General features: G+C 38.7%; 2 protein-coding genes across 7 annotated transcripts; one reads left to right on the top strand and one right to left on the bottom strand.

Annotated features, from left to right (window-relative positions):
* Positions 1-51: 51 nt before the first annotated feature.
* LOC108108833 (G protein-activated inward rectifier potassium channel 3) lies at positions 52-18,403 on the bottom strand. 6 transcript variants are annotated; one of them, XM_041819448.1, is made up of 5 exons: positions 18,328-18,403; positions 15,842-16,441; positions 2,469-2,583; positions 1,437-2,157; positions 52-1,379 (listed from the first exon to the last, which is right to left on the bottom strand). In XM_041819448.1, exons 2-5 carry the CDS (start codon positions 16,222-16,224, stop codon positions 640-642), a joined length of 1,959 nt encoding a protein of 652 aa, XP_041675382.1. In that variant the 5' UTR covers positions 16,225-16,441; positions 18,328-18,403; the 3' UTR covers positions 52-639. The 6 variants fall into 6 exon arrangements, with proteins under 6 accessions (XP_041675382.1, XP_041675383.1, XP_041675385.1 ...); XM_041819449.1 differs by lacking the exon at positions 18,328-18,403 and having other exon boundaries at positions 15,842-16,973; XM_041819451.1 differs by lacking the exons at positions 15,842-16,441; positions 18,328-18,403 and adding an exon at positions 10,992-12,194.
* Positions 18,404-25,979: 7,576 nt separating this feature from the next.
* On the top strand, positions 25,980-26,895 carry LOC108115599. The gene is made up of 2 exons (XM_017227125.2): positions 25,980-26,102; positions 26,162-26,895. Exons 1-2 carry the CDS (start codon positions 25,992-25,994, stop codon positions 26,708-26,710), a joined length of 660 nt encoding a protein of 219 aa, XP_017082614.1. The 5' UTR covers positions 25,980-25,991; the 3' UTR covers positions 26,711-26,895.
* Positions 26,896-27,748: the final 853 nt, after the last annotated feature.

Below are 27,748 nucleotides of genomic sequence, written 5' to 3' on the forward strand. Positions count from 1 at the left end.
TTCACATACTCATACAATTTTATTGTCCACTCTCATTATGATAATTGAAGCTCTTGTTTTTGAAACAGTTTTTTATTGATTTAAAATGTACACTTTCCATCTCGTTGGAGTGAGTAAATATTATTAACAATTATCGGGGTAAAAGGGAATTCAGAATTCCGTTTAAATTTCATTTCAATTTACATTTTTACTGAGCTCTTTTAAAGTTTTCTATCGTTCTAATGGTCTAAGTTGCATCATTTTGGTTTTTCTTTTTTTCGTGGGTCTCTCACATCTTACTTTGCATTTTAATATCAAGTTGTAACTTAACTATAGTAAATTCAATACAAGTAAAGCTAACAACGTGAATCATTCAATCAACTTAGCCTATATACATATACATATCGTTTCAGGGTTAGATCTTATGGGTGGCACGCAATCAGATTGCCTCCACTTCAGCAGGAAACAGGGGGGTTTAGGGGCTTTTAGGGGTAGTTCACAGCTGCAGCAGCTCTATGGCTATGACAGATGAGCTCTCCTTGGAATCTCGCTTAGCTTAGTTTTTAGTTAGAATTATAGTGGGGAGCCTATGCATAACTAGAATACAACATCATTTAACTGACGGCTGAGGGGGGCATGGAAGCCACTCAATTAATAATATCAACAAATGGAATCGATGGGCAGCTGATCCTGCTTGATGCTCAGGCGACGTGGATTCGGCTTATGCCTACCACCACCACCATTGCCTCCTCCTGCGCCAGAGCCGGCCACAATGGTGATACCACCGCCGGGTCCGCTGGCAGCACTTCCTCCTCCGGCCAGCGTGCTCAAGCTGTTGTTATTGCTGTAGTTGCTGCTGTTTATGGAATTGCCGGAATTGGTCTTCTCATTAATACTGGATAGGTTGGGTATGCTGGGCGCCGTCGTCGTTATGGTCAGACCGCCCATTGTGAACGATGCGCCGTGCTTGTTGTTATTCAGCGGCTCCAGCTCGCTGGCCAGCACGCCGTTGGGTATGGAATGGGAGCGTATCTGCAGGCGGCCCGAGTCTAGCGATTCATCGCTTGCCGGATCCAGATGATCCACTGAAGCGGCGGATGCAATCCTCTGGAACAAGCTGGCCGAGAGCGTGCGATCTGCAAAGGGTGCATTCACACCCAGGCCAGGGCAGCTCTTGGCGCTCTTCGTGTATTCCGACTTCAGCTCATCCAGCTGCTTGGCACTACACAGCGGAGTGTCCACGTCGTAGGTGTTGTTAAACAGCGTGTAATCCACCTCGTACTCTCCGGTCTCCTTGCGGAAGGACACTACATTCACAAAGCGATGGCCCCACAGCACCTCCGATGGCAAGTAGCTGCTCCTGGCCTGCGTGGTCATGCCAGTGGACTCAATAACACCCTCTGAAATAGTACAGCCATTAGTTTCCATCATTAGAAAGTGGTTAAAATAAAACTCACCCAGCATAACCACCACTTCGAAGCGTTCCTTCAGCATATCCGAGGCGGAAAGCATGTACAGTGGACTGTTCCTATCGATCTTGTGAACAATGGTCGTAGGCCAGATGAACATCAGCCGATCCTCGCCACCATCGGCACCAATGTGCAACTCCTGCTGGTAGAAGGGCAACACCTCACCCTCCTTCGTCACCTTCTTGCGGATGATCTGGGCCCGGACATGAGCCTCGATGATGTGCGACTTGCGCATGTCTCCCACACGGAACATTAGACATGGTACTCCATCCCTATGGCAGATGACAGCATTTCGGGAGAAGAGCAATGTCTGGGCACGCTTCTTTGGACGCGACAACTTGGCAAACACAATGCCCACCATAAACGCTTGGATAAACACTCCAGTGATGCACTGGATGCACATGGTGAATATCGCCTCTGGACACTCCTCCGTCACATAGCGATTACCATAGCCAATGGTCGTCTGTGTCTCAACGGAATACAGGAAGGCGGACATCATGTTCGATACTTGGGTAACACAGACCGTATGCGTCATGTTGACCACCAGGTCAGGATTACTATTCTTGAGATTGGTGTACTCCAGATCATTGTGAGCATAGGCGATGATCCACCAGATGAACCCAAAGAAGGCCCACGAGAAAACGAAGCTGGCGGCGAAGACAAGCAGCGTCCAGCGCCACTGGGCGTCAACCAGGGTGGTGAAGATGTCCTGGAAATAGGGTAAGCAGATGGGGTGGAAGGTCAGCATAAGGTACTGATTGAATGATTTTCTATATATTTTCTTTTGATTTTTGTCTAAACATATCTCCAAATTCTTGGTAACACGTCGAATTATGGAATTCCGCGTGAGCCACACAAATCAATTTACATAATGCCGACAAAGTCTAGCGCGGCATGGCTGGTGGATTATGCAAGCCCACAAGACGAGGCTAAATATATATCCCACAAATCGAAGGCAAGTGGGCTGTCGACTAGATATAGCCACGCACTGCCACACCCCCCTCTTTACCCGTTGCTCACCTGCAGATAACGCCGACGTCTTTTGGCCACATTTCCCTGCACAACGTTGCACTCGCCGTGCTTGAAGACCACACGTTTTCGCACACGCCGCGAACTGAAGCGTGTCTGCCGGTACCTAAAACGGAACAAGAACATATAGATTGACAAGTTAGTAAGGAACATAAATAGATATATAGATGCCAGCGATTTGTTGGCTAAGAATTCGATTGAGGTTTTCGCTTTCAAATGCAGTGAAGCTCTTATCAATTGCGGATGGATTTCGCACAAGGTTTTGCAGGCAAAAGCCATATTTGAGTTGGCTATTTAGATAAGAGCTTCCTTGTTTTGAAATGTGATTTGTGTTTGGAGAACATTTCCTTATCATAAGCTAGCTAATAAGCTTAGAAATGCAATCTAAGAAGAGGCTAAATATAAAGTTATTCCTTAACTATGTCACAGACTTTAAGTACAGATTTACGCCCACAATATGATAACAAGGGAAATCCATAAAGTAAAATGAATAAGGAATAAATTATAAATATGACCAACCTTGGATGGTTTAACTATGAAACACACCCACAATAACAATAAGAAGAAGAAACAAACCGATCACAATAAGCACATATATATGTATGTATATACTATAACTATAACCGATTATAGCCGGCCTTTGTTCAGATTGATAAAGGATGGCAAACAACAGGAAGTCACAAGACAAAAACCCACTGACGTTTTGTCTCTCATTGATAATACCAATATATGGTATCATATTGGTTTATGGGAATATCTGATTAATTTACCAAATCATAGCCTGAAGCAATATGCTCGAGAGGCACACTACGAACACCAGGCCGATAAAGAACAGCATGAGGAGCACTTGGCGATTATCAGTTGTTGATATTTCGGGTGCCAGGGTTACGCACTCACTTTGATCACTTTGAATACCCTGGAAAGTTTTTTGGGTGGTTATCATTTATTTACAAAACAAACTATCAATATTGCAAGATCACTTTGATAACCATGAAATCTGGAGGATTATTGATACTATGAGTACCAGGAATTTTCTATCACTTTTCGTTTATTTGTTACTACGAATGGGGGTCCACTGGATCCACCATGGCAAGTTTATTAAGGGACCAGAGTCGAATTAGTACTGAGAGGAGCATTTGCAGTCTGCGAAAGTCGTTTCTCTGGAGCAGAAATAACTGTATTAATCGCTAACTGTACTGCACTCTCTACCGATCAGCTGACTCTCTGCAGTTTTCGTTTCACTTTGTTTTACACTGATATTTACATGTTCATTTATATTTCGTTTCCCTTTCATTTACACGCTTTATCAGTTCCCGTTGCTTTGTGGTGCCCAGAAATCCGCTAGAATATAAGAATATACGCAAAATTCCCCCTCCTCACTCATTGTCGAACTGAGCTTTAAAGCGATTATCAAATGTGTTAAGCTTGAAGCTTGAGTGGAACGCTTAGAGGTGAAGTCCGGCGAATTCGAGGGTGAGAAGTTGGTGATAAGGAGGAACTAATGGCATGGTGGAAACAGAAACTGATTGAGCTGGTTGAGACGAATGGTTTTGGAATGGTAATTTGTTGCGAATCAATCATTTCAAGAAAGTATTTTGATTTGATTTTTATATTTTTAATGAAATATTTCTATCATCAAGGGAATTTTTGAAGTTTGGGATAATGGAAATTAGTAAATTGTGACAAAAATGTATACTAACCCATATACAATCTTTGTTGTGTTGTCAACTGAAAGATATGAATATTTCTCCAACCTTTACGATAAGAAATCTAACTGAATCATTCAACTACTCACAGTTGCTAAACAATAACAAAGCTAAGATAATTAATCCCACAAAAACTTTTTAGTGTGTCATTAAAATAAAAATAAAATATTTTTATACGACAAACAAACAAATGAAACATAAAATTTTAAAGGACAATAACCAGCTGAATTTTAATTAATTTTAAAATAAAAAAATAACCAATCAGATTGCTTTAAAAAATCAAAATAAAATCAATCAATTTTTCAGCAATAAAAATCAAACCATCAATGATGAGTCACTGGCTGTACCTGTTCAACCTCATTAAATATGAAATCAAAAACGATAAAACATAAATGTGAGAGAAATTCTGAGAACAATGATATCGCCCAGATGAGACTCAATAAAAATTCGTAGAAATCTCCAGGCGACCGCAGTGCCATTAGAGTTCATTAGTTTAAATCTGATGTTTGGCTCATGCAAATAAACCGGCTTATAGAGTGCCTTATTGTTATTGTTTATAATCAGTTTTTTTGTGCTTTTATTTTTTGTATTTTTTTGGTTTGTCAAATGCAATAAGTGTTGGGTAAAAAACCGGTTGGTAACGAAAGGGGTGAAGTTAAACAAGTTCAATGGAACTGGCGACACATATGCGTCAACTCTCCCAGCTTGAATGATATCAGCTGATGTATTTTAGATTTCCTCAAATAGGGAAGTGAGTGAGAAAATGACGTTTATTGCTACATTCATAAGGTTATCTAACGACAATCAGAGGCCAGATAAGCAATCCTTGGGTTATGGCCAGCAATTAAAGCTCAGCCTGTGAGATAATCGAGGCAATTGAAACAAAAACTCAAAACAAAACTAACCTTGGACAAGATGAACTCGAGGTATGAGGGCTGGAGGTGATGTGCCCCCTTTTATTATAATTTCAAATAGTTTTTCAATCAGCTGGCTAATGGCCAGCAACTTGTTTAACGGGCCAATGCATTTGGGCCATCTGGTAAGGCAAAAATCTATATATTGAAGGTGTAAATAAGTTGACCATGGTCATGATCATAATCAGAACGAATCGGTTGAGATCGTAAAGGGAACCACAACTGACGTCATTTGAAATGCATTCCGGGGAGTACTACTATAAGGCAGCTCTATATACTAACACATATATTATATATAATATATAGTACATAAAGCCAACAACGTGTTGCAATTGCTGTCCATAAATCAAACTCTGACAGCCAGACAATTTTACAGCACGTTTCGTAATCAAAAGGCGAGTTGAATTCAAGTTAATTCCGAAAGTCCCATCAACCTTAAGCACTGATTATTCAATGTTTTTATATAAACCTTTTAATACCTTGATTTACCATAAGTTATATATATTTATTACCCAAAAGAGTTACCTTTACAAAACGTACTGTACCTGCAGATTTCCTCATTGCATTTTCTTTGCCAAAATTAAAATTAAAATGCCAAAAGTGAAAAGACTAATTATGAAAATTCATTTACAAGCAAGTTGTCAACAGACTATTTTGAAATCGTGAAAATTGTATGTCAAAGAAAAAGTTCAGAGGGGACCCTTTCTTGGGGTTTCTTTAAAAAACTTTTGATCAGAAATCTTTATATAAAGTACATATAGAACGGATATGGTGTGCATATACATTAAGCAGAGGTAGCAAAGCCAATGGAAAGGCCTTTCAGACAAATATTTATGCCTTATTCGATTCGGAATGCGCAAATGCATATATAGTATAGATGTATATCTGTCTTTAGATATGTAGCTATGTAAATTTGTACATATGTTTCCATGTATTGTACTAAGATCATAGCCAGTTCAGCTGTTTAAATAACCTTCAAGGGTGACTAGTTAAACGTAAGCCATTATGAAACTTAGTTGAGTTATGGAAAGTGATCTTTGGACTGCTGAGAAGCTGAGAACCAAGCATAAGTTTTGAGGAGAACAGGTAAGGTGACTGTTTTGCATAAACAGAAACCTAATTAAAACCTTTTATCATTAAGAAAAACATGAAAGAACTCTTTAGCTTTCTAATAATGTAAAATTGCTAAATGATCTTTACATTAACGACCTTTTTTAAGATGAGAAGTTCCTCAAATTTCACGCTCACTTTGATAAAACCACACTTTAAGGCACTTAAGTGATCACCTACGTAAGAGCCCCTCATCTCCCAGCGGTGATTGATCTTTTCTACCTTAGATTTACCTGAGAAGCTCCTCTCGCCACGACTGTTCACTGGAATGGGTGGCTCTGTAGACGATCATGGAGAGGCGACTGAGACTGCGTCGCAGCTCAGACATTTTGGGGCCTTTTGATCGATTGTCCTGGGATCACAAGACTCGTTCGGACCGATCGAAGGCAATACTGTTGGTTGCGATTGATTTACAATGTACAGAAGTGTGTCTGTTTTGGCATAAAAAACACCAGAAAACAGAAAAAAACAAAAATTTCTCTTGTTCTAGTTTGTCATTGTTATAAAAATAAAGCACAGGCAATGTTTCAGTAATAGACGGCGACGAGCCGAACAGGCCAATAAATCACAAAAGCGAGATCTCAGCATTGCGAGGGAGTTACAAATAAACTTTCAAATTTAAACACTTTTATTTTTTGTATTTTTTTTGGTTAATTAACTTGTAAAGCGCGTAGAATTTCACGCGTTTTTTGTTCTATTTTTATAGAGTTTTTTTTTTTTTAACTTTTTATATCGCTTTTGTGAACTGCGCGATCGAACAACTTTTTGCCAACTGTCGGCGAGCAAATTGAAATTCGCCCTCGTCGCTGCAAGCAAAATTCAGTGTTGATATTAGTCCTCCCTCCCCCTACACCACCTCTCCTCATCAATCTATATGTTCTACATGTTGTTTTTGCTGTTGGACTACCGCCTGCCGCCTGCCTCATTTACTCATTTCACCTAATTACACATGCATGTATGTACGAGTATGTATGTATGACTGCTTGGTTAGCTATAAACAATTGGAATGCCAGTTCCTATTTATCAGATACCGCTGAACATATACAGTCACACACGCGGCTATCTGTTTGCCTCATTAACGGTGTTTGCTCGTCCGATTGACACATGCCACACCTGATGGATCCCAGTTTTTCCTACAATTGATCATATATTTGTCTTTTTCTTTTGTTTTATTGGAAATAAAATTGGAATGGAACTCTATTATATAGCTATAGAAATTGTTTTTCTTAGTCAATTTAAATTTAAAACGCAGATATATATATATGGCATATAGAATATGCTTCGACTTATCCCCCATGAACCGGTTCAGGCTGCCCCGCTCGTTCAAAAATAGCCAGAATTTCCCGCATGGGAAAAACCAATAGAGATCGCTGGCAAGTTGAATGAACCAAATTTGGGTTCAGCTCTCTTTCGTTGACAACTTCAATTGTTCTGCTATCTCGAGTGCCCACTGTAATCTATCTAATCTTAGCCAAAAAAAAAGAAAGAAAAATGAAAAAGAACCAAGGCAAAGATTGCTGACCGAAACGGAAAGAACCCGTCTGAGCCCATAAGACCCATGAGTAATTTCTTACAGGGAAAGACTACTAGTGCTATGATTTCCCAAAAACAACGTCTATATGTTATCAAACATTATCCAATGACGTCAAGACGGTGACGCATCTGGGCCACTAATCATAGACTTTGTAGTCAAGTGTTGATATCGGTGTAAAGATATAGAGTCTTATGTCCGGTCTTATATGGCGATGATAGCCATGACTAACTAATGGTTATTTTTGGTAACAAGTAGTCAGCCAAGAGATTTCACAAAAGCTTATATGAAGATCATAAAAGGAGTTGAGATAGGAGAAGCCTTGTGGGGCTTTATAAAGTTAACTAACTGAAGATCAAGAAACTTTCAGAAGGCCTTTTTATGTTAGACTAAAAAAGATAAACCAAGTCTGGAAAACTACAGCTTAAGTAAGAATCCAATTTATACCACCCTACCTGATCTTATATAAATCCCAAAATAAAACGTTTCTCATCAATTAGATTTAAATTATTCGTGATAACTTTGATAGATCAATAGAAGCCAATCTCGTGCCTCGCAATCGATCGCTAAACGTTTATAATCCTCATTATTCGCAGAATTTCCCCAAAGCTAAATCTTAACTGAAAACATAAATATTAGAGCCTGCCAAGTTGTAGATATTATTAATATTATTATTATTAGCGTTGTTGTCACGCTGGGATCGTGTGGCTTCTCTTCGGGGAGTAAACCAGAGCAAACAAATTGAGCAACCAATTAGCACGTCTATTTATCAACCGCATTTTGTTAAGATACGAGTATGTGCCGCCGCCGCCGCTGGCGATGGCGTCTAGTAAGTTTCCACCTTGAATTGCGATCTCAATTAGTGTACAAATAAATAAATTAAACACTTTTTTCTTCACTCAGCTCTTGGTAAATACCAAACAGATGTATCAGTGGTCAATATTGGCACAAAAATGTGAAACAGCGGATATTTGCAAATTAAGTTATCGGTGAAATGTCCATCATTAACTGGAAAAGTATTCACAAATACGGCCGGCGGATGTATCTCTCTGTCTGTCATGTTCGGCAAGCGTGTCTTAGGTGACTCATTTGGCACATCTCTGAGATATATATATATATATAATATATATATAGACAAATTCCGTCGCCCAAGTCAAGCTCAACGTCAAGGCACAACCTCAATTCCAGGTGCTAATTGGCGGAGAGGGGCCTTGCCTTATCATTCGCCATTCCGTTTATCTGCCGCGGCGGCACACTTGTAAATAATACCAAGAAGAGTACACAAGAAATAAACTGGGTAAATATTATTATTATGGCCATGTGACAACGGGCCATCTTTCTTCCAAAAGATTGCCTAAGAAGGCCCCAAAAAAAGGAGGACTAGAAACGATGAGCATGTGCCGCTTGTTAAGCTTATGATTACACGCTTTCTGCATCCCAAAAATGTCTCGGGTACAGTCTTCGCAAAAGGTGCGACACGATCATCGGGTTTATGGCACTGGAAAGTGGCTTTTATTGTTGAAAGTTCCAAAATTGGTGGAACACTTATGGCCAATTTATGGCATTGAGTGTAACTGTCGACTTTTATTTTTAATGGGTTAAAGAGTTTTCATTGCTTAAGTAAGTTCTCTTTAAGTACAGTTTATTCAAAAGGGTGCTTCATTTACTAAAGTTTTTGATTTTCAAAGTTATTTTTTAATTAAACATTTAATCAAATACAATTTGAATCCCCCCTAAGCCCTGACCTTCTTCGCGGTAACACCTTAAATCCCCAGATAAGCAATTTGCTGATATCTTTTTTTAATGTTTGTTTATCTTTGGCGGTTAAGACCTAATAGTTATAAATTTTGGGCCAACACAAATAGACCGCAAGCTTTATAAATTGAACAAACAAAGGAGCGTGCAGCGAACTTATAATTTTAAGGTTTTCTAAACTGTTAAAAATCCTTTGGAAAGCCCAAATACTGTTTTGTTAGTGTATGTGGCATATCGCCAAATTGGTAAATAAATGCACGTTAAGCGCTTCCCACCGGCCTCCATTTTATTCATAAAGGTAAGTGCCGGCATTTAAATTCCGTAAGCGAAAAGTACACAGAAAGAACAGGTGATAACGGGATATTAAAGATCATTTACAAGATCAACACAAAAATATCAAAAATTTGTTTTTAAAATATAAAAATTACATTTCAACTTGCAAGATCATAAAGATATGTATTTTTTATTGCTTTTTCTCTGTGTACATAACTGAGAGGGCCACAGGGTCACCCGGCTTCCTGTGCGAGAGAAGTACAGAGCATCAGAGAGCTCCCTTTGCGTGGGATTTCGATCACATGGGCCACTCTTATACTCTTATACGACAGCAGCAGCTGATGCAGCGTTTAAATATAAGAGTTCGGTTGCCATGCCGTGTTTATAATATGTACGCCTTTGTTTTGTTTGGTTTTTCTTCTTATTTTATTTTGTTTTTTTTTTTGGCCGGACTGTACTCTATATGCCACATACAATATTTATATAAAAGTACATATATGTGGTATATATAACCCATTCCCATGTGGATGCGTCGCCTTGCTCTCTGTCACAAGTTCATCCTGCTCCCCGAGTTCAATGCAAACAAACTAGTTTTGTTGTTTGTTTGTGTTTCTCTCTTGTGGCACGCAGCACGTGCTGCTTCTTCTCCTCTTTCAAACAATGCAATTGGAATTGGAAACCTGTCCATATTAACTTTAAATCGTTTAGTCAAGACACGGGGCACTTATTCATGGCATTTACACGGAGAAAAAGAAATGAAAAGTTTTTACTTTGAAAAGGAAACCATGAATGTGACCTTATATAGTTGTTTGTGGCTTAAAATATGTTTGTTTTTAAGCTTATTTCAAGTTATTAACAGTATATTTTTCATCTGGGAGTATAATTAGTTTTATCGAAGTTAAAACACGCATTCTGAAACAATTTTTTCTCTATAACTGATAAGAGTTTTAGGTATTTCAAGGCAATGTAATCACTACAAAATAGTTTTCTTAAAATTCCTAAGAAATGTTTGGTAATTCTGATTCATTATAGCTGATTTATACAGTTATATTCTAGAAACAAGAAATTTAGGGAAAAGGAAAAAACTGTTCAAGCCCCAAATAGGGGTTAAAATCTTATTAAAATCCTTTTTATCCTGGAATCTTAAAGATGTTCTCCCTTCTAACCAACTTAACTACTTAAAAAGTGTTTTTTGGTGAGTGTACTTGTGCCACTACCAACTTACTCGTACATGGCATCCACAAGATCGCGCTCCCAGGTCATCAGACGCTTCATTTTGGCCAAAAGGAATTTCGTGGTGTTTATTGGTATTTGGACTTGATGTTGGGTTTTTGGGAACCAAAAATTTAGCACTGGCAGTCGAGGCACGCGCTACTGCTGCTGCTGCTGCGTTGTATAACGTGTATAATGCTATGTAAATTTGAGCTGTTTCTGCTGCGATTGGGGGCTCTCTGTTTTGTTTTTATGCGCTGGCGCTGATGATGGGCAACAAATGTAACGGCAACAGCGACGCCGGCAGAGATGTTGGGTTGACAGCTCCTCCACACAAAGGCAAAAAGTTCGCAATAGCCTTGGCTACAGTTGTTGTGTTTGTTTTTTTTGCTATTATTATTTATTATTTTTAGTGTTTTTTGTAGTTGTTTTTATTAGAATTATAATGATTGAAAACAAAAGATTCGAGCACTTTTCAGAATAACTTTAATACTGTTGGCGAAGCGGATGACGTTATCGTTGTGGATAAACTCTCGCGAGTGTTTCGTTTTATTTTTGGTGGGGGTACTGTGAGGCAGGTTTCGGTTTTTTTTATATTTGCAAACTTTTTTTTTAATGGGGTATATTTCACTCTCTGATTGGAATATTTTATCACAAATGCGTTCTTTTTGTGGTGGGGAAGGCGAAAATGGTTTTTATTTTGAAATAAACAAAGGCCAGCATAATTTTTCAACAACCAAACGCTGCTAAGAGCATTTAACACAGTCAAGATTTTTATTTGCGGTGCTTTATATTAACAGAACTGTTTTAAACGGTCTCTTTTTTACCACTGAACAAAGTGTGGCACTAAATGCGTTTTATATAGAGCTCTCTTTTAATGGATCTTGCAACGCGCCAGAGAGAGGAGAGAGAGCGAGCTAGAGCCTGCACGCGGCCAAAAAAGAGCGAGCCAGAGAGCGCGGCGCAGGTGAGGTGTATAACTTTCTGCGAAGACGGCTAAACTCAAACTGAAACGTTCGGTTGACAGCTTTGTTGCTTTTTATTATTTTGAGTTTAAAGTGGAAGACGCGATAGCAGCCGAGCAGGCAGCAAAGGCAGCCAAGCAATGCGGCAGCAGAGGCAAAACCAAAGGCAGCAACAAAGCAAAAGCAAAAGCAAAGTAAACACAGTGTGACAACAGCGTGTTGCTAAAATCACACATACGCCCGGCTGGCAAACACTCTCAAGCATGAAATACAACAGCTGATAAATTCAGCTCATTTCTTTTGTTGTGAGAGATTAGAGGAAGTAGCAAGAGCAAGGGAGGAGGTGAGAGAGAGAAGAGAAGAGCAGAAAAAGAAGAAGATCTCTCCTTGTGCACACAGCAAAAACAGGAGACTTTTGATTTTGAAGAAGAGTTTATTAATTTTGAATTATATTTAAAATTTGCTCAATAAACCCCTTGTTACTGAATAAACATTTTCATAAAATTAATCCTTTGTTACTTTATAAACGTAATCTTCTTTCTCTCTCTCTGTTCCTCCTCTTAATTCGCCCTTAAATCAAGCAATTAACTTCCCGAATTCGCCGCAAGTCCATAAACAGTTACATCGCCTGACAGTCGACCGTTTTCATAAATCGCCGAAGACAAAAGGCACTTAAGGCAATATTCACAAGTCAGAAGCCGAAGGGGAGGGTTGGGCAGGGGTTGAGAGACCAACTGACAATCAAGTTTAAAGATTTTCGCCAATTAGCGAGCATAAAACTCAATTTATAACTGCAGTTTCATTAGTGCCTTGAATGCCGACATGTCTAAGTAAATATTTTCAGCTAAATACATATATCACGTAGGATATATACATATAGTATACCAGCCACGATATGCGATAATCAAATCGGGCACGTCTGCCTTATTCAATCACCATTCGTTAAGTGATTAGCGGTACTCGGGAAAGACCACTCTGGTCACCAAAAATAGATTCCACAGTGCATGTGACTCCTCCTCCTCCTGACGAACATCCCGTTATAGAGTTACGTTTGCATTGCCGTAAATTTATAGCCACCTCTTTTCGATTGCTTCTATATTTGATATTTGATATCAGCACTACGACTTTGCACACGACGTTCTACGTCCAGTACAAGCTGTTATCACTCGATGGACTCATGGACAGGTGAACAGGTGGATCAAGCCATCAAAAACGCTTCGGCTCTCTGCGATTGATCTTGAGTAGGTATCACCTGGGTCTCCTTAAGTCTTGAAATTGTAACTTCTAATACTTCCTTTTCGAGATATCAGTACTACATATGTAATCACTTGGTGTACAAGATCAATCCATCAATCATACTATCTTTTCTTTTTAATGTAAAGTTTGGTCTTAGAATGGTTTCTAATTTTGGACAGCTCCTTAACTTGGCTATAAATACTGTAAGTTAACACTTAATTTATTTTAAGTTTTGATGATTTCTTCGACTCGAAAGCTGATTGTTAAGAATTAAATGAAATGATAACCGAAAGTTAAAGATTATATGACTTTCCTTTATTTTTAGATAGGTAATTTCACGTGACAGCCTTCGATGATATTTATTTTCGGCGGCTCTATGAAATCACATGATGGACTTGCAAGTCGTGTGACCAACTTTGTAAATAGCTGCTTAGAATATCCAAGAAATCATTAAGGTACAGTCCATTTTAATGGGAGAATATCACGTTAAGTAAGTTTTTACTAAACTATTTAGCCCTAATAGCGTTTAGTAACCTAATATTACATTGCAATTTGTTAGCAGTGACTTGCAGTGGTTCTCCAGCACTTAAAAGCCAACTTACACAGACCTTTAGTTAATGTTGATATTTACAACTGCTTGTAAATCGATTAAATCGATTCCAGTACTTTCCGTAGATCAATTTACAGCGTGTGAGCGATAATTGACCGTTCGGATCTTGCCCAACCCACTGCCAAGTGGTCATAATCAACGGGTTGTTGAGCGTTGATTCCTTACCGACTTATCGAATGGATCTATCATAATAAAAATAATTAATTTCACTGAATCGCGAGCTATTGGTTCATAGACTTTCGGACAGGTTCGAGTGGCGCTCGATCGTTCTGTCCCCTTAAAAGAATTGCCAAATCAATTTGCGGCGGAAATGAGGAAAAATATCAATCATACGCACCGTGTGCCACAGACAAAAGATTACGCTCTGCGGAAGAAAGTGTGTCGAATGCAGGCCATAAATATCACCAATCGAAAGCACTCAATATCTATTTATAGAACGTATTCGAGAGCCAAAAGCATAATTCTCGACAGCCACATAGGAAATCCCCTTCGGATTCTTGATTTTGGCATTTGGCCAATCGTGAAAATGAGTGTATTTGCTCATACAACCGCCTGGCGAGCAGTTAACACGTTTTTAATTAACTTATGGGCAAGTGAATTAGTGGATTGCCAAACCAAGAAATCGAGAATTCGAGAGCTCTGAGGCGCATTATGCAAATTTATGTCAAGGTAGGGGCAGGTGCAAGTCGTTGACTCTGAATACTCAGGTTCTTTGTGGGAGAACGTTCTCTAAAAAACAAATTGGAGTTGGTATTGGTAGTTCTCGGTAAACAGAAAAACACACGCATAATGTCAGGGGCGTTCATTTGGGCATGGGTACTAAAGAAACTGAGACTCTATTCCCAATTAAGGCAGCCAGCATCGGTATCTCTATCTGTACGAGTATCTGTATCACATGCTGGGTTAGAATCAACAGGCGGAAATAATATTTAATTGTCCACCCACTGTCGCCGCTCAAATCAAAATAATTCAATTTTGTCATTTCAGGCAATCAACTCAAAAGGTTTATCTCGCTCTAGTGACTCAATTCTCGGTTCTCCATTCTCGGTTCTCCATTCTCAGTTCTCCATTCCCAATGCGACGACGACCAAGTGACCAACAGACGTCACCTCCATTTGCATATCAAAATAACGAACAAGTCGCAGCTATCAATGGACGCGGGACACGTTTGACAAAAAAAAAGGTACTAAAAAAAATAAGTAAAACCCCAACAAAATCCAGTCAGGGGGAAGTGCAACGAATGCTGTTTGTTTACCAACGGCAAGATGTGTGGGCTCGGATTAAGTGGATATATTTTTCATTTACTTCGCTGCAAGTTCTTGGAAACTTCCATAAAACGCTTAAGATTGTGATACATATACATGTTCTGTGAATAGCAAACTGTGATATTTAAGTATATTAGTTTAGTTATTCAGAGCACAACTATGCTCTTGCATCACTTAGAACTTCTTGGAAACGGTTGCACAACTCATTTACCTATGGAAATGTGTTTTTGTCTACTTAATCCATGAAGGGTAACCACAAATAACTCATTCGATAATTCTCAGAAAAACTTTTGAAATTAAATAAATTTTGTTGGAATTTCGATATACACAAGACTCTTATCCATAGCTTGTAATATATTATTTAAATTTAAAGAGTTGAAGTCGTTTTTATATAAAAAGGGAATCGGGGATTTTGGCTTGCCAAAAATTTTCCTTACAATTGCATTTTTGTTGCCATAGAAAACTGTTAAGTACTTATTTATCATTCCAATTACATCTAGTACAGCTGAGTTAATATAGAAATGCCATGTTTATTCTGTTTACTAATACAGTTGGCTAACAAAGTACCCATAACAAAAACCTAGCACTATTGGCTTAAAAAATAGTAAACAATATTGGTTTAAAAATAGCAGACATACAATATATGATATAGTCTTAACCAATAATACTAAATATGAAAGATAGCCCCTTGTTTTCTAACAACATAACAATCAACAGGGCGTATGAATAATGTCTTATTACTCATACGCCAAGTTGGTCAAGGCATAAGAGATCTTATCTCACTCACCTGGTAAGCGGGCCGGGTGATTCGCTAACTGCTTTGATAGATCTCCTAATTTGCCTATGGAAGCTGCCCAAGATGGATTCCTTGCGGGATAGCTGGGTACCACTGCCGCTGGACTCGCCGCCTGTGGAATTGATGTTGGAGGCATAGGTTGAAGTACGCTTGTAGGTCTCCTCCAGACACACAGCTCCCTGTTCCCCAGCGATGCCAGGATTCGTAGCTGCCACCAATTGATCAACATTTAGGGGTGTTGTCTCCTTGGAGTCATTGTTATTGCTATTGCTGTTCATCTTGACTATAATGGCTTTGTCCTTCTCCTCGGGCAGAAGCTTGGCCCAGGCATTCTCGCCCACTAGTTCCGATTTATCCACTATCATTTTTGGCATTGACTAGTTACGGCTAATAGTTTAACTTAACTTGACTGCACTTCGATATCTTTGGTATATATATCTAGAATAATCGCCGACTTTGGAGGTTCGGGGGTAGAAGATATTATTCGTTATAAGGGAAAATTTGAATAGCTGATGAGGGCGCGTTTCTTTTGCAGTCTGGAACCGTGCGAGCCAATCATGGATGGTTCTTTGCTGGCGGCCACGTTGTTCTCTGCAACCAAAACGGAACACGAATGCGGATTAGACTTCAATTTACAATCACATATATTCAGGGGAAATCAAACATCTGTTGGCAATCCTAGACATTGTCACACCACCCACATCTGATTATTAACTTCACACTTTTTCATCTTATACTTTTATCTTTTATAATACTTTTAACACACTTAACAAAGTCCTAAAGCTCAGTTCATTTTGTGGTTAGAAAATTCGTGAATTCTACTTCGCAAACTGCGGTTTTCAGTTTATTACCGTTATCAGCCCGTCTGGGGATGCTTTTCGGCGACTGGGACCAACTGGCGTTAGTCTCTATGAATTATTAGTAAAAATTAGCTATAGCTATGCTATAATTGTTTAATTTTATAGAGAAATTTCATATGAATAGATTTCTGGTTTTGAATGGAATTTTTTTTTTTTCGGTCTGATAGTTTATGGTAGGCTATCTTGTAATTTGATAATAACTTTATGGTGGTGTTATGTTTGGGTTGGATTTTATATAGGAAATACTCTTTTTTGGAAGTTTTTTCATTTACATATGTTAATTTTTATTTGATGAATTTTCCACTGCTTTATTAATTAATGTTTTTAGTAATTGTTTTTAACATTTATCTTTTACTTTTTGCCTTTTGAAAGTAAGTAAATGCTTTGAGAAAATATAAAAAAAATTAAAATAAAACTGAAAACTCTTCTTTGAATTTTTTTTTTAATTTGCATTACTTTTAAAAATGTTTTTTAATAATTGTTGAATAATTCAAAATCTTAAAACGGAAAATAATATTTACTAAAGCTTTCCTTTATGGAAATATAGATATTTACACTTTCTTTAAACACCTCTAAAATACACAATTTTTAATATTTACTTCGACTTGCTTAAGGAAGTAAACATCCGATGACTTTGTATTTAATATTTCAAAAAACAGTAAAAATTTATTAAAATTTCTTAATGACACATACAAAACTACTAAACATTAAGAGATATTTAGTATTTATTTGCGTTTTTCTCCAAGCACTTGACTCACTCTGACTCACTGAAAACAGTTAAACTAATTTACGAGTATATATTTTAAACTTTTCGCACTGAATGTCCTGCTGTTTTGGACAGAGTTTCCCCACTGAGCTTGAAATATTTTTAGAAACATTTTGGTTTGCAATATTTTGATAACATAAACATTTGCAAAAAATATTCATAATGTGCCGTCTTGTTTATAAAAATCCAGCAAAGTGAGATAGCGACCAGAGCTTATGCTCATAAAAAATATGAGCGATAAGTTGTTGTAGGTTATTAATAATTTGTTGTTGTTGGAATATTTCCATAATTTCATATTTCAGCGTTGAGCATTTTTTTTCTTTTATGCAAATTAAATGCCGTCAACATTTTATTTCGGGGTTCTCTGTGGTCTGAGGTCCGAGGTGCGAGAGACCATAAACGGGAAACACGTAAAATAATAACAATGACAAAATCACAGGGCTAACAAACCGTTTTCACTCGAGAGTTTTCGCCAGAAAGTTGTATATTTTTAGAGCAATTAACTTTATTAATAAAAATTAAAACCGGCACAGCTATTTTTTAGCTTTAACGCGAGAATCATTTGTTGTCTGAAAAACTTTCGTTCGAAATTTGATTTTTGTTTTGGAAATTTCAAACTGGCAAACGCGTACCGCCCGCGATTTTCAAAGTGGACCTGCTTGGTGGGAGACGAGTTGGAGACTGGCGATTTATTTTGGTTTTGATTTCGGTCTTTTATTTTTCGCTTCTGCTGCTCTGCTCGCGCACGCACGCGCAGAACGTGGGAACAAAAGTGGGAGAGTGATAGCTGGAGGCAGCTAAGGGGAGGTGGGTGGTTCTTTATTTTTTGTTAAGCGAAGAAGAGCAATTACCGTTTGTTTTTATTTAACAATTATATATATTTTTTTTTATTGTTTTTTTTTTGCGCCTCCGTTGTGAACGAGCGGCGTTCGCAAATTGACTTGGCGCTCGAGTGCGCGTTGCCTGTTTTATTATCCAAAAGCGAGCAGCAACAACAGACGCCGCAGCAGCAGCAGCCGCCGCCGCAGCGGTAGCAGCAACAACAATTACAACAAACACGACCGGTAGCGTCATCTAGCACACACAACATTTTTTTTTTATCGAGTTGGCCAAACGAGGCGTCGCTGCTGCGTCGGCGTTTGCTTCGTTGCCGCCTGTACTGATTTTTTGTTGTTTTTCTTTCTGCTGCCATTGTGCTTTTGCTTTGCTTTACAGCATTGCCAAATCTGTCATAAGGTCGCCGGCGGCTCTGTCGCAGCGCTGCTGAGTAACAGATGTTGGCGCCATGTGATTGCCGGCAGAAGTTCCACAGAGAAAGCGATGAGGGAGAGGGAGAATGGCGGAGAAAGAGAGATGAAACGAAGCGGGGGAGTTGAAATAAAGAGAAGGCCCAACAGGTGGGAAATCCTTTAAAGCCCATTAAGAGGAATTAAAGATGTCTGCTGGTAGCAGGAAGTGCGCAAAAGGAGATTCCTAGGGATGACAGGGGCGTAGTTGGGGGTTTTTAAAGAGGGGTTTATATACCAAAAAGTGTGTTATATATCTTTAGTTAAACAGATTTACCTAAACATAAATATAAATTACAAAAGTATTTTAAGTCTAGTTCAATCCCCTCTATCTCCGCCCCTGCTCCCACTGCCAATCAATCAAAAGTCACTGTCGTAAATTGACAACGATGGTTTCTGCCATGCTAACCCCCCTAAGAAAAGTTCATCGTGATATATAGCCCAGTGATAAAGCAATGTCAGTTGATAGTGTCGCCCACAATTTGCCTCATAAATCTCTCACTTTTGCCAGCTTCAGCTTTCAGTGTGACTTCTTCATTGGATTTTCCCTCACATTTTGTAGTCTAAGCTCTAAGATAAGGGAAAATTAAATTAGTTAGTTGAATTAGTGTCTGAGAAGATCTGAATGAAAGACTTGAAACTATTTTGTTGGTAATTAAGTCAAATGTTGAAAGATTAAGATACATATTTAAATACTTCTTTATCTGCCATCACTCAATCTTATTTTTCACTTTTCTAATTTCCGTTTTGTAGTTCTAATTTACATCCCAACTATTTCATTTTCTTGTAAGAATGCTTGGGTTTTCCCCTGTTATTTTTGTTTTTCCTCAAGTGTGTAACATCTGTAAATGTATCTGAATCTGTCTCTGTATCTGTATCTTTACACTGCTGTATACTCACTCTTACACCTGTTCAATTGTGTTGCAAGCGGCGCGAGTGCAAACACAATCAGTGCAAAGTGCAAGGTGTCACATGGCCACAGAACGTATGAATACGAATGGAAATAGCCAGTGAATCATTGTGTATTCACTGTGGCTAACTACTCAAAGTGCTCCCTGTAAAGCGGCCATTACGGTAAATGGGTAATTGAATAGGTGTCCGTAGACTCACGTTTGCAATTTCGGAAGAATTGAGAATACTACAATACAAGTTCAAGCCCCCCCGCCATAGAATAGTACATGTTCAGAGCTATAGTATTTGATTTACGACCAATTTCTGTTGATCGCGCTTACACCCAGCACGTGGCAACAAAGATCATTAGCGGCGAAATCGCTTGCGGTAAACAAATTGTAAGCTTTTCGAACAACAAATGGAAACTTAAACAGAATAATGAGTTTTCGTTATGGCAAATAGAAAACTAAACACATGAAACCCAACACTTTAGATAATATTTATTATGAAATAATATTTAGGAAAACTATTATGTGTGGGTAATAAGTTTTCTAACTACATTTGTTAATATTTTATTCACACGTTTTTAAGATAATTAGTTGCTTTTTCTGTTATATGACCCCTAAGGAAATTGTGCATAAATGCACTGACCTCCTCTGACGTCAATCGCTTGATATATTTACCCCAAATTTTTCATGCACATTCGTTTATGGAATCAAAATCCCACACACTATATAGTCAGTCGTACATATATATATATTTGTTGGCATGCCACTGAAACTGGCCTGTCTAATAACTGGCACATTGCGGTGAATAAATGCTCAATTGTCTTAGTTATAAATCTTATTATATAATTGCGAGGAAAGGGAACACATTTAGAGCCGGAAAATCAGTATTTCCAGTATGTGACTGTGTGGGTTGGCAAAAGAACACGAACACGAACCAGTTTCAAGTGTGCCAATTAGGTATTCCAGCTTAAGTCTCGACTCCCCCAAGACCTCTTCCAATGCTGACTCTGTGACATGTGCTAAAGTGGAGAATTATATGCGTACACTGAAAAAGTCTATCAAAGTATAAAAATATCTTTTTATAGAAGAAAGTCAAGTCAAGTCCTTAAACAATCTGATATAATAATCCTTATCTTGAGTTCCTTAACTAAAAATATATTCAATCCCATAGCTACTTTCTCTCAGTGTAATACAGCTGATAGAATTGTAGAGTTGGCAAGCTCAGTGGTTTTCCTAAATCGTATGCATCCTCTTGATTGTCAAGGTCATGATTAAAGGGCGGAGATTCATAAGCTGTTGTTTTGGGAAAACGCTCTCGAAACGAAGCCATCAGCTAGATTGAATTATTTGCATGAGCTGGGGCAAGGACAGACACACGTGGATGGAACACGTGGCTGTGCTTGAGGGTAATATAAGCCAGAGCAGGAGAATCCTCTTAGTCCTTCGATTTTTAAAGTAATCCCCTGGCACGAGCCTCGTGATTTCCATGTAACTTGTAACTCCTGCGTTCTATAATTTCATTTTAATGGCCAAGTGTTGCATACTTTCGACGACCCAGTTGCAAGGACTATTCGTGGCTATTTTTAGCCAAACTGGCAGGTGAATTCAGGCCTTGGCTAACAAGTGCCACTGGCCAATAAATAAGTACGGGCACGTACAGCGGATCTGCTTGATTACGGAGGTTGGTTCATAGGAGAACTTAACCGCAGACCGAGAGTCCTGCTAAGGCAACGCATGTCAATGTCATTGCGTGCCCAGCATGGTTAAGGAGAAGGAGGAAGGGTCATCCTGCTGACGTTCTTCGATGACCTCCGTCCTCGGCCATTGAACCCAACATTGCATGACACTGTGCAGTAGTAAAGTGGGCCAACAAGTCAACAAACATACCGCCATTTGCATGCCAACCTGGCCAGAAGTGACCTAGGATGCATTTGGACCCCGCAAAGAAAATCCTTCTGTACTCGGAACGTGCCGCAGCTGCAAGGCAAGAACACAAGGCTCACCTCGACTGGGAATAACTAAATGTATATAAATAGTTTTCATTTATAGAAGACATTTTCCATGCTCAAGAGTCCAAAAGATTTATTGGCCAAATAAAAGGCAGAGCCATTAAAATTAATTGCCTGCAAGAATTCTGATAAGTTTTATGTTTATTTTGTTTTGGTTATAAATCAGAAGTGATCTATCTTTGTTAGCTCATTCAATTTTCTCATTTGAAACATCATATTGGTAGTTATTTTAAGCATAAAGTTTTTTCAATCGATATACCTATTGTGCCGCCTTGAAGTAGGCAATGGCTTCTGACATAAAAATATGACCCGCAATTATTATTTTTAGGTAACCTTTTTCATAGTCCATCGAAATATAAATTTTAAGAAATATAAAGAAAATTACTTCAGTTACAGACTAACAAATTACCAATTTAATAGTTAGATCACAAAGTAATAACCTTATCAGATAATATTAGCAATTATAGAGACAAAGTAACTTAAGTGATTACAAACTCAACCCTAAGTTACTTTCGTTTATTGCCTTTCGTTTAGTACTTCCAAGTACTAACCGAATCTCAAGTCTTTCCTGCCGATATCAGCTGATATTGTGTGACGTTAATGGCCAGTAAGGCGTCGAACTGTCCCTAATTAGTTTGCTAGCCACAAGCCAAAAGCCCCTAATCCAAACTTATCTGGAGTGTGCAATTTCCCCTTGTGACTTAGCGGTCACTTTAATGTTAATGAGCCATCAACCCGTGGAATTAAGGTCTTAGCCCAGTTTTATGACGATAAATATGCAAAAAATTTACTATTGGTTAGTCTATTTTACACTAGCTTAAACACAAATGGATAATATTTGCTATAAGAAAAATTGTGGGTTAAACTCAGGAAATGCCGGAAAGATTATGACATCGACTGTGCTTTGGCTTTGGCTTATGGCAAACTGTCGTAAGAATCCGGGAGACATCTGATGGCTCCCCTGTCACGCTGGTCAACAAAGCTATCCATAAATTCAGACTCGCGACTGTCACACCCCTATCTGTTTACAAATATGTATATGTATATATATCTGGAGCAGTATCTGTAGCTTTACCTGTATCTGTATCTGAATCTGGATCTTTAGCTGGCGCATGACTACTGTTGACTCAGCGCGATTTTCTGTTGACAGATTCGTGCGCAAATATTAGCAACAAGTGCAGAAACAAATTTACGACAGTTGACATTGACTTATCTTGGCCAAAATGGGCTTCCAGAAATTTATATAGTCAGGCCACACCTGACCAACAATATGATGTGCGCTGAACTAGAAGTGTTTGATCAGGTCTAGACTTTGGATTGTGATTGGGTTATCTAGAAGAGCGTTCTATTAGACAGGATATATGTTTCCCTAATAAGCAAATATCAAATATTGTATCTTAAACAAAAGTAAAGCATATTCATACCAGCAATCTACGTAATTTCCTCTTTATTTGTTTATCTACTAAAATATTTAATAATAAATATAGATAAAATGTCTTTTAGTCTGTGGAAAAGTAAAAGCTTTACCTTTATTTATTATCTTCTTATTGGAACTAGTTTTAATGCCTACCTATACATTATCCCCTAGTACATTTAATTAAGTTAGTTTCTCTTATTTATGGCCGTATTATTTGATGTGCTCAGCTGACACTGCAAGGAAGTTGAACCCGGCAGAAATTTCTATTATCTTATCCAGCAGCTCATTAACACGCTCATTAGGAGGGCCATCCTGTTGTTTTACGGCCCACTTTGACCCCGGACGGAGGACAATAGCAATCAAAGTGAGGACAAGCAATCATCCATCACATGTCACCCAAAGTTATTTCGAGCTCTGTCGTCTGTTGACCGTTATTTCTATCCAAGAAAGCTGAGAGATTTTCCAGGGTCAGAAGCAGAGAGGTCAACCAAATAGTTTAGAGCCGAAATTCGGTTCAAAGTTGAGCGCTCTCAGAGTGGCAATAAATTTATGTTGATTGCCCGAAATTGATGTAACCGACCTGCCGCAACATCCGAAGGATACATTTGATACCAAAGAGAGAGAGAGAGAGATAGAGAGAAAGAGAGAGCATTGACCGCCACTCCTGGCTGATGGATGCGGATTTTAAAATCCCTTTAAATCCCCTAGCTAAACAATTCCCTTGTATGCAAATCGGATAATGCTTAATGGAGCCCCAACAACTGAATTACAGTATCAACAGTGAGCACAGCATTCAAGACACTTCCAGAGGTACTTCGAAGAAGAGGTACTTTTAATTGGAAATCGATGGCCACAAAGAATAGGAATCCCCTGCCCACTGCCACGCTTCAATATGTGGGAAAAACTTTCCGCTGCACTCAAAGGAAACCAATAAAACTTGGTCAACTCTCAAGCGACGGTCAACGTGTTTGTCAAGGTTAGTGCAAGTCCTGGTGGCTGCTTAAAGAAAAAAAAAATGTGGGGGAAGAAACTGCAGTCAAGGTCAGGCAGGATGTGGTGGGTGGTTGACTGGGTGTATAGACTAGTTAGAGGTGGTAGCAAACAAACGAACGGACGCCAACGGGAAGCGGATGCCCCAGACAGGGCAATTACCATAATTGCCATGCACATATGCGTACAAGTGAGCTGCAAACCGATGCATACATGCATAATAAGTAAAACAGCTTCGGTTCAAGGACACTCATCGTTGAATTGAACCGGAAGGATCCCGGGCAAGAGGATTCACCCGGCGGGAGTTGAATTGCAAATAGTTTCACCATTAGCAATCGTGCAATTTGCATGACCACCAGGCCCCACACACTCGCTAATGAGCTATCCGAGACCCACTTGTCAACCTGTCGATTTGGTGTTTTCGTATATTGACCCGATACCTATATATGAACTTGGCATAATTCTCATTATTTTCATTATTTTCACGCCTTTACCACCTCCTGGTGATCACAGCTGTTGGCTATTTGGATGGTGGCCAGTTTCTCTGGCAGACCATAAAGTATGGCCAAGACAAGAGCTGAGCAATCTATTTTAGTATGCCGTGCTAGCCCTTGGCAACGCCATGGGAACAAGCTGATCGGATAACCATACAAATTACCAAAACACAAATATGGCGTCTTATTTATCGTCTGAAGGAATATTTTTAGGATCTAGAACAAATTTAGCTGCTTGAGACTGATAACAACGGATTGTAAAAACCTCAAATGATTCACAGGGAAGTCAAGTGAATTTTGGATAAGCCCAAGGCCCAAAAGTCCCCTTTTGATAAATATTATTGCTTTATTTTTAGTAAGTCTGCTCTTCATTCAAATCAATGGGCCAACGTTGCGTATGAGTAATATGAAGGAACATAAAGATAAGATTATAAATTTAAAACGAAGTTCAGGTATGGTAATCTAGGCTAATCTATATGCTCATTAAATGTTTATGCACTCAAATGCTCTTCTAATGAGTAATTTCTTTAAGTGGAATTTTACAGGAAATTGATGCTTAAGGAAAACTACTTTGAGTGCTTACTGTACTTAAAGTATATCAATTTGATTGACCACCAACTTTGCTCATCTTTTAAAATAAATTTAATAATATATGGAAAATAATTTATGAAAATTTGACAACAAAATCATTAATGATAGAAAAAGAAATAGAAATTCCGACACTTGATTTGTAGTGGGCAAAATTTATGAATTGCAAGCGAATTTACTCATGATTTCGATTGGGGGAACACCCGCACCCCTCGCAGTCAGCTGACCTAGAAATAATCTTTTGGCCATAAATCGAGGGCGCGGTGTTTGAGTCGAGTGTGTCCATAAAAATCACGACGTTGATTTGAGAACTTTATCGGTCAGGTGGAAAAGACTGTACTCTGCTCTCACGGACTCCTTCGTCTGGCTAATTACGACTATCTAATCTGCAGAAGTTCTTTTTCTGGCTACTGAGCGGTGGTTAAGTTAAGGCTAATTACTATATTGTCTTGTCGCGCGGTCATGCGACCAGATATTTCTGCCTCGCATGGTGGCAATCTTTATTTTAGGCTAAAATTGGATGTTTGCTGATTCCTTAATGCCCCTTAAATGACACAGCTTAAACGGTGTTTTGGTATGCCAAGTTTTATGGGAAATAATTAGGCTAAATAAAGTTTAAATATAAACGAATGTGGGAATTTTATATATATATTTTTATATATATTATCTTTGTAATAAATACTTATAATCTATGGGAATCCCTAAATACTATAGTCTTCGGGAACTATATTTGGTATATTTTAAAACCTGGTCACATCTTTATAACCTCGAAGAAACTCTTTTAAAGTAGGCTTTGCTTAAGCTTTCCTTAATGAAATAAAGCCAAACTAAGATGTTTGCCAAGCTTCGCAAGGTATATCCTAATAGAGCGGAGGTCAGTCCTTCGACTGATCCTCACTACTCAACGGACTTAAACATAGCGGAAAGGGACTCAAATGTCAAGGTCAGCAGATTGAAAGAGTAGCCATTAACCAGTACTAAACCTTCATCATTGTTCAACAGAAATTACGAGCCCAGTATATCCTAGGACGAATGCAGCAGCTGCTGCTCTGCCTGACCATTTTCCTCTTCTTTCCCATGGTGATCTTCAGCGGCTTTAAGTTCTTGGTTATGGAACCGCTTTACGGGAACAGTGATACCAATGTGGCAGTTGGATCTGGCGTGGCTACAGTGATAGTGATGCATGTCCTGATCACAGGATATATATTACACCGAATCTTCATACAGGAGTTTTCGCGCATGGATCAGTTGGAGGTTTGGTCGGAGTGGGAGGTTGAAGTGCCACCACAAATCCAGATACATGGCCCTGTGTTTATTGTCCTACTGCTGATGTCCTATTGCTTCCTGATCATAGTCTTCCCCATAGCCACCTTCTTTGCTTTGAAGTTTGTGGTACTGAAGAGTTTCGAACACATTGATGCGGACATCATTTCGGCCATCTGCACAGTCGTTGCCGTTCATGCAGCTGTTGGCTACTATATTTACAGGGCTATCTACTCAAAAACAGCCACGGCTAAGAACAGTCGCGATGGAGGAAAGTTGTCCCTCTAATTATCTTCTACTCAATTATTTAACATACCAATGAAATCTCAATACTTTCTTATCCAACAATGATTCTATTTTTATCCAAACACTTCCTCCATTCATCATCATCAATCCGAGAAATGTATTTACCCCTCAGCTTCCGTGGAAATGTTTTCGCCAATGCAAAGGAAAAAGAAAAACACTTCCCACACAATGATTTCTGTTTCGGCTGAAAGTTGTATGTGTTGGAAACGCATTTCAGCTGTCACTTGTCCATCTAAAAATTTGGGTGGGCATTTGTCCAGGGATATCAGTTGGTGGACAAAGAACGACCGCAGCCTAAGCCTTTTCGCATGGAAAGTTTACCAAAAGTGACGAGCCCCTGACATGACAAGTGCCAGAATTATAAATAACTATATAATGTGATCTAATTTATTGCCCATATCGGCTGATTCCTGCCAGTTGACTTGGCTGTCTAAGTATATGCCCCGAAAGTAACAGGTGGCACTCGTGACTTAAGCATTTTCCATTGACCTGAAAATCAATTGAAAATTTCGAAATTCACTAGAAGTATTTGACCCCGTAAAGCACACAAAAGTTTAATTTAAGAAATGAAACATCTGGGCAGAGGAAAGAAATTTATATTTTTAAGAACTTGCCAATCAAATCTTAATGTGATAAAAGCACCTTAATAGCTAAGGCTAAGCTAAGTTATACCCCTGAGAATCTATTAGTTCATCCAAAATGTTATTATTATTTTATAATACACTTTACCACATTAATAATTATTAAATAACATTCCACATTCTATACATTTCTTACCATAAAAGTCATAGTTTTCCCTTGTACCTTCACAACCTAACACCAAAGATCAAATGTGACATTTCCATTATTCATCTGCCAGGCGAAATTAGCTTAGTTTGATGATAACCGAACGTGAGGATTTGTCTCTGTCCGCATTGACACCCCTCTGATGGGCAATTAAATGGCTTGGCGGAATAATAATTGTCGTTTTACTGCCACATTTATGCGATGCACACGCGGCTCAGGCTAACAAGGTGATGC

This window comes from Drosophila eugracilis, unplaced genomic scaffold, assembly GCF_018153835.1.
Source record: "Drosophila eugracilis isolate 14026-0451.02 unplaced genomic scaffold, ASM1815383v1 contig_75, whole genome shotgun sequence".
Taxonomy (NCBI): domain Eukaryota; kingdom Metazoa; phylum Arthropoda; class Insecta; order Diptera; family Drosophilidae; genus Drosophila; species Drosophila eugracilis.